A 13,387-nucleotide genomic window follows, 5' to 3' on the forward strand; every position below is an offset into this window, starting at 1 on the left:
CGGGGGAAATACCAGGAAATATTTACAGAGACTCTTAACGAGTCTGAGCAAGCGATCTGCTCTGCGTATGTTTAAAAGGGGAATGTTAACTCTGCTGATTTTGTTGAACTTGTACAGACAAGTTGGGATAGGATATCTTAGACAATATATCCTCCCCCGAATCCCTAAACAATCTCACAAGAAACACCTGAAATATTTTTCAATCAGAGGTTTGACTTTACTAGATCACAGGGAGCTGCCTTAAACCAGGCCAGACTATTTATCTGTTGGGCCCAGTACAGTGGTACCTCGGGTTACATACGCTTCAGATTACATAAGCTTCAGGTTACAGACTCCGCTAACCCAGAAATAGTACCTCAGGTTAAGAACTTTGCTTCAGGATGAGAACAGAAATCATGCAGCGGCGGTGGGAGGCCCCATTAGCTAAAGTAGTGCTTCAGGTTAAGAACAGTTTCAGGTTAAGTACAGACCTCCGGAATGAATTAAGCACTTAACCCGAGGTACCACTGTATTGTCTACTCTGACGGCTAGCAGTTCCGCAGGGTGGGAATGCAAAGAGCCTTCCTTTCGTTTATATTTGCACCTCTCAGTGCTTCTCTTTCCATTTCCTTTCCAGATAGTGCCTACTTATGAGCGAATGATCATGTTCCGTCTGGGGCGGATCCGAGCCCCCCAAGGGCCAGGGGTGGTTTTGGTGCTGCCCTTTATTGATCACTGGCAGCTGGTGGACCTCCGGACACGGGCCTTCAGCATCCCGCCATGCAAGGCATGTTGCTGCCGCCTCGAAAGATGCTTCTCCAAAGAGCGAGGCTGCCCTGGACACCCAAGGGAGCCGGTCGGGGTGAAAGCTCAGAGCAGTGCAGGAGAAGGGGGGGGGCAACAGTGGAAAATCAGTGCTGGGATGGGGAACCTGTTGCCCTCCAGATGTGAGACTACAACTCCCATCATCTCTGAGTCTTGGCCATGCTGGTTGGGTCTGATGGGAGCTCTAGGATGAAGGATGCTATAGGGCAGTGTGGTCCCCAGAGTGGGCAGTAGGATCCCGGGGGGGCGGGCAGGTAAGGAGGTGCAAATGATTACCAGGCCTTGAACAGCTGGATCAGGTTTATCAGTTTTGTTGAATTAATTGTGCTACATTGTTTAAATTGGATTTTAAACAAATGTGCAACTTATACATACTGTTTTGAATTTTATTACGTTATTATCTTCCTTAGTGGGTTGTGCAAACCGCTGCTCTGAATAATGTTTTTCTAGAGTGGGGAAAGGGCACTAGGAATGAGTTTTTTGGAAGCAAGGAGACAGCAGCCCCCCAAAACTGCTGCTGTAAGTGGTTTATTTATTTCCATTGCGCTTGAAGGAATTGCTCAGGGAAAGTTTCCCTGCGAGGATCACAAAATTCACTGCGACTGTCTCTGGCCTTTACAGCTGATGTCTCGGGATGGAGCGTGGGTCTCTGTGGGGGCTGATGTCCAGTTCCGTGTTTGGGATCCGCTGCTGTCAGTCATGATGGTGAAAGATCTCAACCTTGCCACGCGGATGACGGCCCAGAATGCCATGACCAAGATTGTGCTTAAGAAGTACCTGCGGGAGATTCAAACAGAGAAGCTGCGGATCGCAGACCAGCTCCTGGTAATAATATCTGCTAATATCTCTCTCTCTCTCTCTCTCACACACACACACACACACACATACAGAAAGAGAGAGAGAGAGAGGTGAGGCTGGGACTCTGCTTAAAAAACAGAGAGTGTGTTGGTGTTTCCTGCAGGCTGGCTTGACTGGTGCCCGCCTCTCACTCCCTAGCAGCGTGGGCTGGGCTGTGGGGAGAGAGGGAGGGGAATGCTGGGGGTGGCAGTGAGCAGAAGGAATATCTGCAGGGGCAGCAGGTCATATGAGGGGCAGAACACACGCAAGAGACATAGCTCCTGCCACGGTGAGAAATCCCAAGGCTACCTGGTGGTGGGGAACCACACACATCCCCTCACTGCTCCTTTTGCAGGAGGCGGACCTCTCTTCCTGCTTGGGGAGGAACACTCTGCACATGGTCAGAGGCACTCTGATAAATTCTGATTTAAAAAATACCTTATTTTTCGCTCTAGAAGACACACTTTTTCCCTCCTAAAGAGTAAGGGGAAATGTGTGCGCGTCTTATGGAGCGAATGCAGGCTTCGCACGGCTAACCCAGAAGCCAGAACAGCAAGAGCGATCGCTGTGCAGCAATCCCTCTTGATGTTCTTGCTTCTGGGATTCAGAATATTTTTTTTCTTGTTTTCCTCCTCCATAAAGTAGGTGCGTCTTATGGTCTGGTGTGTCTTATAGAGTGAAAAATATGGTATGTATCCTTGCTTTCCGGGGCTCCCAGAGGCTGCTGCCCAGCCGCAAATGGGGTGCAATTGGTATTATACGCTGCCCCTCTGTATCCTTCCAGAGGGGTCTCAAGTGTGCTCGGGTACTGCCTTGTTTCCCCAGTGGCGCCCTTTGCCTGGCTACTGTAGCCCCACTCCAAGATGACACCTTCCTTCCCTCTCTCCCTCCCTCCCACATGCCCTCCTTCCCATTCATTCCCTTGCCAACTGCATGAGGGAGCAGATTTTGCGCCCCCTCGCCTGCTGAGTGTGGCGTTTGCCCTCCTATGTGTGTGACATCATACTGGGTTCATAGGGAAAGGGTTAACTAATTGTAAAATGACTAACCAATGGGAACCCAGGGGGCAGATGTATAAGGTTTAAGCACAGAGGTTTTTTAGTGAGTTAGAGTTGTTGAGAAGACAGTCTGGAGTCAGAAGAGACAGAGAAGATAAGTCTGTGAGTTGGGCTAGTCTGGTGGGAGAGAGTGAGAGAATTTGTTAGGCATCAGTCAAACAGTTGAGATAATCAGTCAGAAGGTATTAGGAAGGTAAAAAGGTAAAGGGACCCCTGACCATTAGGTCCAGTCGTGACCGGCTCTGGGGTTGCGGTGCTTATCTCACTTTATTGGCCGAGGGAGCCGGCGTACAGCTTCCGGGTCATGTGGCCAGCATGACTAAGCCACTTCTGGTGAACCAGAGCAGCGCACGGAAACACCTTTTACCTATTTATCTACTTGCACTTTTGGCGTGCTTTCGAACTGCTAGGTTGGCAGGAGCAGGGACCGAGCAACGGGAGCTCACCCCGTCACAGGGATTCGAACTGCCGACCTTCTGATCAGCAAGTCCTAGGCTCTGTGGTTTAACCCATAGTGCCACCCGCATCCCTATTAGGAAGGTATAGGCTGGTAAAGACACTAAAGCTAAGATACTGAGAGGAATATTATCTGAGAAACCATAAACTTGTTAATGTTTGTAAAATAAACTTGGGTTTTTTGGGTTCACTTTTAACAACTGACTGGACTCAGTGTTTTACCAGAGAGTAACTGGTTGGCGGCAGCGGGGAAGCGAGTACAGTGGTGGCACAGGGATCAATAGGCGTTAAATGTCTGGGGACCCTGTGTGATCGCCACACTATGAGACCATGCTCCCCAGATCCCCAGGCGAGAACACATCCCCACACCCCCACACAAACACCCCAGCCCTCCCTCAGGGTGCCATGTCCTGCTCACCCCACCACCGGTGCTCTAACCCCCGAGAGCGCAGCACAGAGTGGCAAGGAAGGCAAGGAGGCTCAGGTAGAGAAACAGCAGCTGCGTCCAAAGCTGTGGAGAAAGGCTTTTCTTTCTCTGCGATCGACGAGAAACAATCCCGCAATTGACTCCTCAATCATGATTGACGTTGTCAGGGAACTGCCATCAGAGTCAGAGGCGGAGGGAAGGCTCCAGAGCAATGCCGGAGAGGGTCCCAGCAGGGAGAGAGGCAGCCCATCTGCTGGGGAAGGAAATCAGCGTAGCACCAGTGGAGGAGGGGGGCAGATGGGGGAATCGGAGAAAGGGCTCCAGGACTCTTCACCGGAGACTAGTGGGGAGAGCACGGGTACTCCGCTGCCCACACCCTCCCTCAACAGAAGACTTCCGCACAGGGAGAGTAGGAGGAGACTGGGAGTCAAATAACTTCTTTGCTGGAAGAGGTTTAAGAAACGCCCACTGACAGATTCTGCCAGCGACTGAGACAGCCACGAAGTGAAGGGCTATCCAGACAGAAAGGGTTCAACCAGGCAACCAAGCCAAGAGTGGCGGCAACTTACGAAACCCTAGAACCATTACAGACGTGTTGTACATGCCTAGACTAGATGACCCGTTAGTTCTCTTCCAACTATACAATTCTACAATTCCATGAATACCTGCAGGGTCCCAGTTTCCGCATGCCCTTGATCTAAATTCCCTGCCTTCTCTTCTTTCTAGGTGGAAATCAATGACGTCACCAGGTCTTGGGGCCTTGAGGTGGACAGGGTGGAACTGATACTGGGAAGCATTCTCCAGGCATCCCAGGAGACTGTCCCCCAGGCGCCGGGCTCAAGGCCCCCCATCCCAGGATTGGAAGGTCTGGAGAGCACCATTCAGCAGCTGGCTCTTCAGTTCTTTGGCAAGACCCTGGCGGCTGCGGCCACCAGTCCAAATGGAGATTTTGAGACAGGTGACCACATGTCCGCTCCCCAAGCATGACTTAGTAAAATAATAATATTAATAATTTCATAGGGCAGCCATCCCTTACTGTTTATTCCTAGTCACTCCTTGGTGTAATACCATTGTAATATAACAGTGTAGTGTTGGGCTTGGACTAGGGAGACCTCAACTGAAATCTTTGCTTGGGCCATGAAGCTCTTGGGGCAACCTTTGACCAGCTTGCAACAAAAGACTGTAGGAGTGTGCTGGATCAGGCCAGTGGCCCATCTAGTCCAGCATCCTGTTCTCACAGGGGCCAGCCATAGGACCTGTGCACTGGCCTCTTAAGGGCAGGTAAAGGTTTCCGTCTGGTCAGCCCCATCAGTTCTTTCTGACCAGATGCCTGTAGGACACCCACAACCTCCAAGCTCAAGAGCCCTCTCCCCTCCTTGTGCATATTTTCACCCCCCTCCCATTGCAAGAATCTCCTGACAATGTTTTCGGAAAAGAGGGGGCAGAAACTGCTCTTCCTGCCTGCCTCTGGGAGTCTGAGTGTTATCTATGTAGTGATTAGATGGCTGAGTGAGAAGAAGAAGAGTTTGGATTTGATATCCCGCTTATCACTGCCCTAAGGAGTCTCAAAGTGGCTAACATTCTCCTTTCCCTTCCCCATAACAAACACTCTGTGAGGTGAGTGAGGCTGAGAGACTTCAAAGAAGTGTGACTGGCCCAAGGTCACCCAGCAGCTGCATGTGGAGGAGCGGAGACGCAAACCCGGTTCACCAGATTACGAGTCTACCGCTCTTAACCACTACACCACACTGGCTCTCCAGAGCTGTAACACTCATGCAAGCCAGTACAGTGGTACCTCTGGATGCGAACGGGATCCGTTCCAGAGCCCTGTTCACATCCTGAAGCGAACGCAACCCGCGTGGGTCGTGATTCGCTGCTTCCACGCATGCGCGTGACGTCATTTTGAGTGTCTGTGCATGCACGAGCGGCGAAACTCGGAAGTAATGCACTCTGTTACTTCCGGGTCGCCGCAGAGCGCAACCCAAAAATGCTTAACCCGAAGCTACTTCAACCCGAGGTATGACTATAGCTCTTTAGTTTTAGTTTGCGGTAGCTATTAGAAAATAAAGAAGTTATGCTTCACAGCTTTCTTCCGTGTTGTTCATACTCTGCTGAGTTTGGTGCTTACAACTCACAGTTGTGGGTCCACTGCACTTAGACCTGATTTCCAAAAGTGGAAGGTCTGTGGAAGTGTGATGAAGAGCCAGTGTGGTGTGGTGGTTAAGAGCGGTGGACTCTCAATCTGGTGAACTGGGTTTGCTTCCCCGCTCCTCCACATGCAGCTGCTGGATCACCTTGGACTAGTCACACTTCTCTGAGGTCTCTCAGCCTCACTCACCTCACAGAGTGTTTGTTGTGGGGGAGGAAGAGAAAGGAGATTGTTAGCTACTTTGAGACTCCTTCGGGTAGTGATAAAGCGGGATATCAAATCCAAACTCCTCCTCCACCTCCAGTTCGCCCAGCCCAGTCGGGGCAGAACCAGTTGTTGAGCCCAGTCGCTGGCATTGGCTCAAAGGCGTACTGACACTCTTGTGGTTTCCAGCAACTGGTACCCAGACGCGTTTACAGTGGTGCCTCACAAGACGAAATTAATCCGTTCCGTGAGGCTCTTCGTATAGCGGTTTTTTCGTCTTGCGAAGCAAGCCCATTGACAGCTTAGCGGATTAGCGCTATTAGCGGTTTAGCGGCTTTTAGCGGATCGGCTGATAAGCGGCTTAGCGGCTTAGGGAAAGGGGGGGAACCCGCAGGAACTCGCAAGACATTTTCGTCTTGCGAAGCAAGCCCATAGGGAAATTCGTTTTGCAAAGCGCCTCCAAAACGGAAAACCCTTTCGTCTAGCGGGTTTTCCGTCTTGTGAGGCGTTCATCTTGCGGGGCACCACTGTACTGCCTTCAACAGTGGAGACATGAGCTCTACCATCTTTTCAACAAGCCTTTTAAAGAAGAGATCTTTCCCAGTATGTGACGGAATTGTTTTTAGATGTGCCACTTGTGTGTGGAAAACCCCCAAGTTCCTTTGTCGGGAGGAAGGTCGCGATATCGATTCGAAAATGATAAGGATCATAATTAATTAATACCACTGTCTGTCCGTAGACAATGGCCATGCTCTCTGGGGCTGATGGGAGTTATTCTGCATCTGAGAGCCAGTGCAGTGTAGTGGTTATAGCAAACTAAGGCCTGGGGGCTGGATGCGCCCCAATGGCCTTCTAAATCTGGCCCACAGATAGTCCGGAAATCAGCGTGTTTTTACATGAGTAGAATGTGTCCTTTTATTTAAAATGCATCTCTGGGTTATTTGTGGGGCATAGGAATTCGTTCATTTTTTTTTTTTTTCAAAATATAGTCCGGCCCCCCACAAGGTCTGAGGGACAGTGGACTGGCCCCCTGCTGAAAACGTTTGCTGACCCCTGGGTTAGAGTGTCGGTTGAGGACCCGGGACAAACCAGGGCTCAAATCCTCCACTCAGCCATGAGTGGGTGACCTTGGGGCCAAACCCTGACTCTCAGCCTAACCTACCTCCCAGGGTTGCGGTGGGCATTCAGTGAGGAGGAGAAGGAGGGGGAAACCTCAAGCTCCTTGCAGGAAAGGGTGGGATATAAATGCAACAAATAATTATAAGCTGGAGGAGGGCCCTGCTTTGGCCACGCCTGCCATAACCTCCGTACCAATTGCCCTTTTTCTCCAGCTGAACATGTGGAGGTAGAGAACGAGATGGAGGAGCCACCGCACGCTGTTCACACAGAGCCAGGCGGCAGCAGTGAAGGAAGGAGGTTTAAAGCTGAGGAGCACCTCTCTGCGTTGGAGCGTTGCTTGTCCGAATCCTTAGTGAACCAGGTCAAGGCTTGCTACCAGATCAATGTCCGGCTGGCCAGTGGAGCAACGACTACTACTTATTTCATTGATCTCTCTTCAGGTCAGTTTCTTTTCTTGAATGAAGCCATGGACAAAGGCCCTCTCCTGTGGGGCTTTCCTCACTCATCATCTGGAAGGTGCCGTCAGTGCAGAATGCTGCAGCACGATTGCTGACAGGTGTGATGAGGCCTTGCCAGCATAGAATACCTGTGCCCAGAGATCTGCACTGCCTGCTGATTGGCTATTGGGACAAGTGGGGCAAGTACCTACGAGATTTCATTGCCCCACATATGCCCACTTGACCGCTTTGAAGGGCCCTGTTGTCAGGGCTACATGATGCCCATTCATAAGAAATCGGCCTTTTAGTGTGGCGGCACCTGCACTTTGGAACTCCCTGCCTAGTGACACCAGACAGGCGCCTTTGCTGTCTCCTTTTGGCATCTGCCAAAAACATTATTGTTTAGACAAGCTTGCGCCCAGATGCTTAGGAAGTTGATGTGAGTTTTAAGCTGTTTTTAGCCTATTGTCATTTTAACTTTTTGAAAGCCTTAATTTGGTGCTGTTAATTTTTCCTTGTTGATAATTTTACAGTGGTACCTCGGGTTAAGTACTTAATTCATTCCAGAGGTCCGTACTTAACCTGAAACTGTTTTTAGCCTGAAGCACCACTTTAGCTAATGGGGCCTCCTGCTGCTGCCACGCCACCGGAGCACAATTTCTGTTCTCATCCTGAAGCAAAGTTATTAACCTGAAGCACTATTTCTGGGTTAGCGGAGTCTGTAACCTGAAGCGTATGTAACCTGAGGTACCACTGTATTGTTTTCTCTTTGTTGGGTGTTTGTTGTTTTTTACAATCAAGCAATGTGTACATTTTGGGCTTCTCCACTGACAGCACTGAGAAGGTCTACCAAGCCTCTGAAAACGGCCATGTTGGGCAGACCACAGGGGGCCCACCTGTTAGTTACATCACATGAGAAACGGCCAATCTGAGGTGGCCATTTGGGTCCTCGGGACCTGCCATAGAGTCTGGGCGTAACAGTGTTCTCTGTGTTTAATAATAATAATAATAATAATAATAATAATAATAATAATAATACCCTGCCCATCTGGCTGGGTTTTCCCAGGCACTCTGGACGGCTTCCAACAAAAGATTAAAAATACATTAAAACATCAGTCATTAAAAACTTCCCTAAACAGGGCTGCCAGAACAGAGCAGTGTTCACTGCTCAGGCAAAAGAGGGAATGTGCAAATCCTAACATTGACGTTGTGTTGTGGGTTTTGTATTTTTTAAAGGTGCATTCTGCAGAAGGCAGAGTAGACTTTCTTGGCTGCTGTTCCAGAGGGGAGGGCTGGAACCAACGGGTGGAAATGTCAGGGGAACAGAATTCACCTAAACATTAGGCGGTGACGTTGTTCTTCAGCTGTGATTCCCACATTGTGGGGGGTGGGACTAGACGGCCCGTTAGTCCCCCCTACCTCTACAATTCTATGATTTTATAATAGAGACACCTCCTCAATAGTGAGAGCTGTTTGACAGGATGGGCTCTGCTTTGCTGGAAGTAAATAAATAAATTTTATTTGTATCCCGCTCTCCCCAGCCAAAGCCAGGCTCTGAGTGGCTAACATCATATAAATAAGACAATATGCATAATACAATATACAATATGCAAATAAAATAACATTCAACATTCATTAAAATAATATAGAATAATATTAAATATCAGCATTTCAAAATTAAGCAGAAATCCACTCAAAAGTTACAATAAGTAATTTCGAAACTCCTAATTTCTAAGTAGTTAAAGCGGTGTGAAGTTCTCTTTGGAGGGGTTCAAGTTTTGTATTTTGATTTTGTTCTGTGAAACGCCCTGAGACCTCCGGGTATAGAGCGGTATATAAATTCAATAAATAACAACAAACAAAACAACAACAGAGAGGCCCACAGCAAACTCCTAGTTTATTCAGTAAAGCATTCCTGGACACAGTCCAAAAATCCTGTGGGAGCATTTCTGTTAGGACAGACACTAATCTGGCAAAAATATACATCATGTTAGCTGTTCATCCTCTCTCCAACCGTTTCTGCCACCCCAGCTCCCCTTCCAACCACAGTCCCTGGAAACCCTGACTCAGCCCTGACTCATGTTAGAACTGGAATTGTTTTTCACTTTAGCATTTAGCCGTTAGGTTCGTCCTAAGCTAGTTCTTGCCAGCTAGCTTCTTGAATATGTGACACCCTCCTCACGTATAATGGATTTAACCAAAATTCCATGTTAACACAGTGGTATCAGCCAGGGATGCTGTAGTTAAAACACTGCCCTGAAGTTCCTGCCCTGGACTAGCGGACCTCCAACAAATTTTCCTTTTCTATTATTTAGTGAACACTGGTTTCAAGAGCTGCTGTCCTGATTTGAATTCCTAGGCCTACTGGTCTTCCTCCCTTTTTTTCCCTGCAGGACGTGGGCGAATAGGCCCTGGGACGCCCGACCACAGTCCCGACGTGGTGTTGGAGGTGTCTGAGAGCGACCTGGAGGCCTTCATTCTGGGGGAGCTCCATCCTTTGAATGCCTACGTCTGCGGGAGGCTTCAGGTCCATGGAGACCTGAGTGTAGCCCTCAAGCTGGAAGAGCTCTTCAAAGTGATGAAGCAACGAAGATGAACATGTTGGGAGTCCAAGAGGAGGGATCATTCAGTTTGCTGCCTAAGGGTTAATTCTGTCCTCGGGAAGCCAGCTTAACCTAGGGGGCGGGAAGGTGTTGCTTAGCAACCAGACAGAGTGGCATGATGCTTACTGGTGTAGCAGTTCTGAGGGAGTTTTAACCCTGTATGTTAGTTAAGCGTCTCCCTGCCTGAACTAAGAAAAACACAGCCTCCCTTCCTTTCTCCACAAATGATATCCAGGTTTTTTCACTTTGCTCAGTAAAGTGTCATCGAGACTTTTCTCTCTGGCCTCTGTCTACATTATTGAAGTGACTGTACTAACAGGACAAAGCCTGTGTAGCTATTTGAGTTAGTTCTAGTGCAACAACCAGACTGTTGACTGGGTCCAGTTATGGGGATCATGTGCTTCGTGTGATGGAAACAATTGTGCAGGATCCCCACTGTATTTTCAAACTCCACAAAGTGCTGCTTATGACCTACAGAGCCCTAAATGACTTGGGGCCTGGCTTTTTGAAGGGCCACCTTTTTCTGTACAAGTCTGACCTATTAGTAGTATTGGTATTGTCTCTTATCTGCTCTTCAGCAAGTGATCTCAGTGCAGGTTACATGAATCTTAGAACAGAAGAAGCTAAGAAGCATCGTGCTGGATCCGGCCAATGGCCCATCTAGTCCAGCATCCTGTTCTCACAGTCCCAAGGGGAAACCTGCAGCCAGGATCTGAGCACAAGAGCCACAGTCTGTCCTCTTGTGGTTTCCAGCAACTTGTATGCAGAAGCATGGCTGCCTCCATCTGTGGAGACAGAGCTTAGCCTTCATGGCTGGTAGCCATTGAGAGCCATCTCCGCAAATTTTTCCAGTTGTCTCTTAAAGCCATCCACGTTGGCGGCCATCCCTGCCTCCTGTGGGAGTGAGTTCCATAGGTTAACTTTGTGCTGCATGGAGAAGTCTTTTCTTTTAGCTGTCCTGAACCCTCTCAACATTCATTAGATGTCCCGAAGTTCTAGTGTGGGGAAAATCAAAACACAATATTAAAAACAGTTAAAACCAATTACAGTGGTACCTTGGGTTACATACGCTTCAGGTTACATACGCTTCAAGTTACAGACTCCACTAACCCAGAAATATTACCTCTGGTTAAGAATATTGCTTCAGGATGAGAACAGAAATTGTGCTCCTGTGGCGCGGCAGCAGCAGGAAGCCCCATTAGCTAAAGTGGTGCTTCAGGTTAAGAACAGTTTCAGGTTAAGAACGGACCTCCGGAGCAAATTAAGTACTTAACCTGAGGTACCACTGTATATTCAATAGCAAAGGGTGCATAATGTATGTCCGTCCGTCCGTCCATATGTGTATATCTGTGGGGGGGAGTCCCTTCCAACTCTCTTATCCCAGTAACATTTGAGTTTTTAAGAGCAACGCCAAAAAAGGCAGACGTCTCCTACATGTTCCTGCATGCTTGTCATGACTAAACCAACTCAATTTCTGTTGATTCACATAAATGTGGAATTGGTTAACAATGTATTGTCTTTGAATTTGGGAATTGGGGAGAGACGGGAAAGTCCTCACAGTGCCGGTTCTCCTCTGAGCTGGGTTTATTTACACACACCCATCTGAGTCACCAGTCACCTTCCTGCTCATTTGGGGTTGACTTACTCTAGGACGGTGAGGGAGGGGCGAGAGCACTCCGGAGTTGCAGGACTCCAACTCCCATCTTCCCTGGTTGTTGACCGTTGCCAGGGTGGGTGGTTGTACGCTCATGGGAACTGGGATCCCACAGCCCCTGGCAGGGCAAGGCTTGCCCATCCCTGCTCATTAACACAGTAATAGCAATCTGGCTTCTCCAAGTGAGTAATTCTGGGCACCCCAGTTTAAGGAGGATGTATGAGCTGCTTAACCGCGGAACAGACTCCCTCAGAAGGTGGTGGGCTCTCCTGCCTTGGAGGTTTTGAAACTAGGGTTACCAGGCGTCCCCATTTCCCGGGGACAGTCCCCGGATTTGCGAATATCTCCCCGGACAAATTCCATCCCCGGAATGTCCCCGGATTTCATCTAATGTCCCCGGGAAACGCAGCAGCGGCAGTCTCAGCAGCCCGGAGCAGTTGGCTCTGGCTGGCTTCAGGAGCTGCTCAGAAGTCCCCATGAGATGGTGGTGCAGGGGCTCAAAGATGCAGCTTCCAGGCTGCCTCCACCTTCCCTGACCCCAGCAACTAAGCTGAGAAGGGAGGCTGCCTATTGGAGAAGAAGAAGAAGAAGAAGAAGAAGAAGAAGAAGAAGAAGAAGAAGAAGAAGAAGAAGAGGAGGAGGAGGAGGAGGAGGAGGAGGAGTTTGAGGAGGAGTTTGGATTTGATATCCTGCTTTATCACTACCCTAAGGAGTCTCCAAGCGGCTAACATTCTCCTTTCCCTTCCTCCCCCACAACAAACACTCTGTGAGGTGAGTGGGGCTGAGAGACTTCAAAGAAGTGACTAGCCCAAGGTCACCCAGCAGCTGCATGTGGAGGAGCGGGGAATCGAACCCGGTTCACCAGATTACGAGTCCACCGCTCTTAACCACTACACCACACTGGCTCTCAGCTCCTACTTGCGTGCAAGCAGGAGCAGGGACGGGGATCTCTCAGTTAGGCAATGGGAAGCCTCCCTTCCCAGCTGAGGGATCCCCGCCCCCTCCTGCTTGCACGCAAGTAGGAATGCCGCTCTTGGCCCTCCTCCACCTTCCATGCCTGACCCACCGCACACCGCTTCCCCATCATCACCACCACCGAAGAACCCACAACTCAGGGGCTGCCCAGGCTCATGGAGAAAGCAGATAGGAGCCTCGGAGGAAGGGGAAACATAGCGGTTGAGGTCAAGGCAGTGGCCGCCCCTCTGCCACCACCATCGCTGAAGCATCAACGTCCCAAACATGTGGTATCTATTTATTTATTTAGTCACTGGATTCATTGAAAAAAATCTGGTGACATTATTTTAAACAGAGGTGGGGCGGGGGAGGAGATCTGCTAAAGCAGGGGTCAGCAACTTTTTTTCAGCTGTGGGCCGGTCCACCATCCCTCAGACCATGTGGTGGGCTTTTGGGGGGGGGGGGAATGAACAAATTCCTATGCCCCACAGATAACCCAGAGATGCATTTGAAATAAAAGCACACATTCCACTCACGTAAAAACACCAGGCAGGCCCCACAAATAACCCAGAGGTGCATTTTTTTAAAAAGGACACATTCTACTCATGTGAAAACATGCTAATTCCCGGACCGTCCACGGGCCGGATTGAGAAGGCGATTGGGCCGCATCCAGCCCACGGGCCTT

General features: G+C 49.4%; 1 protein-coding gene across 4 annotated transcripts in view; it reads left to right on the plus strand.

Moving 5' to 3' along the window:
• The window catches only part of STOML1 (stomatin like 1), a 17,554-nt gene extending 7,185 nt beyond the window's left edge, over positions 1 to 10,369 (plus strand). For all 4 annotated transcript variants that reach the window (XM_083698383.1, XM_083698384.1, XM_083698382.1 and 1 more), the window contains 5 exons: positions 617 to 766; positions 1,426 to 1,629; positions 4,309 to 4,540; positions 7,267 to 7,494; positions 9,885 to 10,369. In XM_083698383.1, coding sequence (XP_083554509.1) covers positions 617 to 766; positions 1,426 to 1,629; positions 4,309 to 4,540; positions 7,267 to 7,494; positions 9,885 to 10,087 — 1,017 coding nt within the window. In that variant the 3' untranslated portion in view covers positions 10,088 to 10,369. The remainder of the gene's footprint in view (positions 1 to 616; positions 767 to 1,425; positions 1,630 to 4,308; positions 4,541 to 7,266; positions 7,495 to 9,884) is intronic.
• The last annotated feature ends 3,018 nt before the right edge of the window (positions 10,370 to 13,387 follow it).

Source organism: Podarcis gaigeae, assembly GCF_964106915.1.
Source record: "Podarcis gaigeae genome assembly, chromosome: 9".
NCBI lineage: Eukaryota > Metazoa > Chordata > Lepidosauria > Squamata > Lacertidae > Podarcis > Podarcis gaigeae.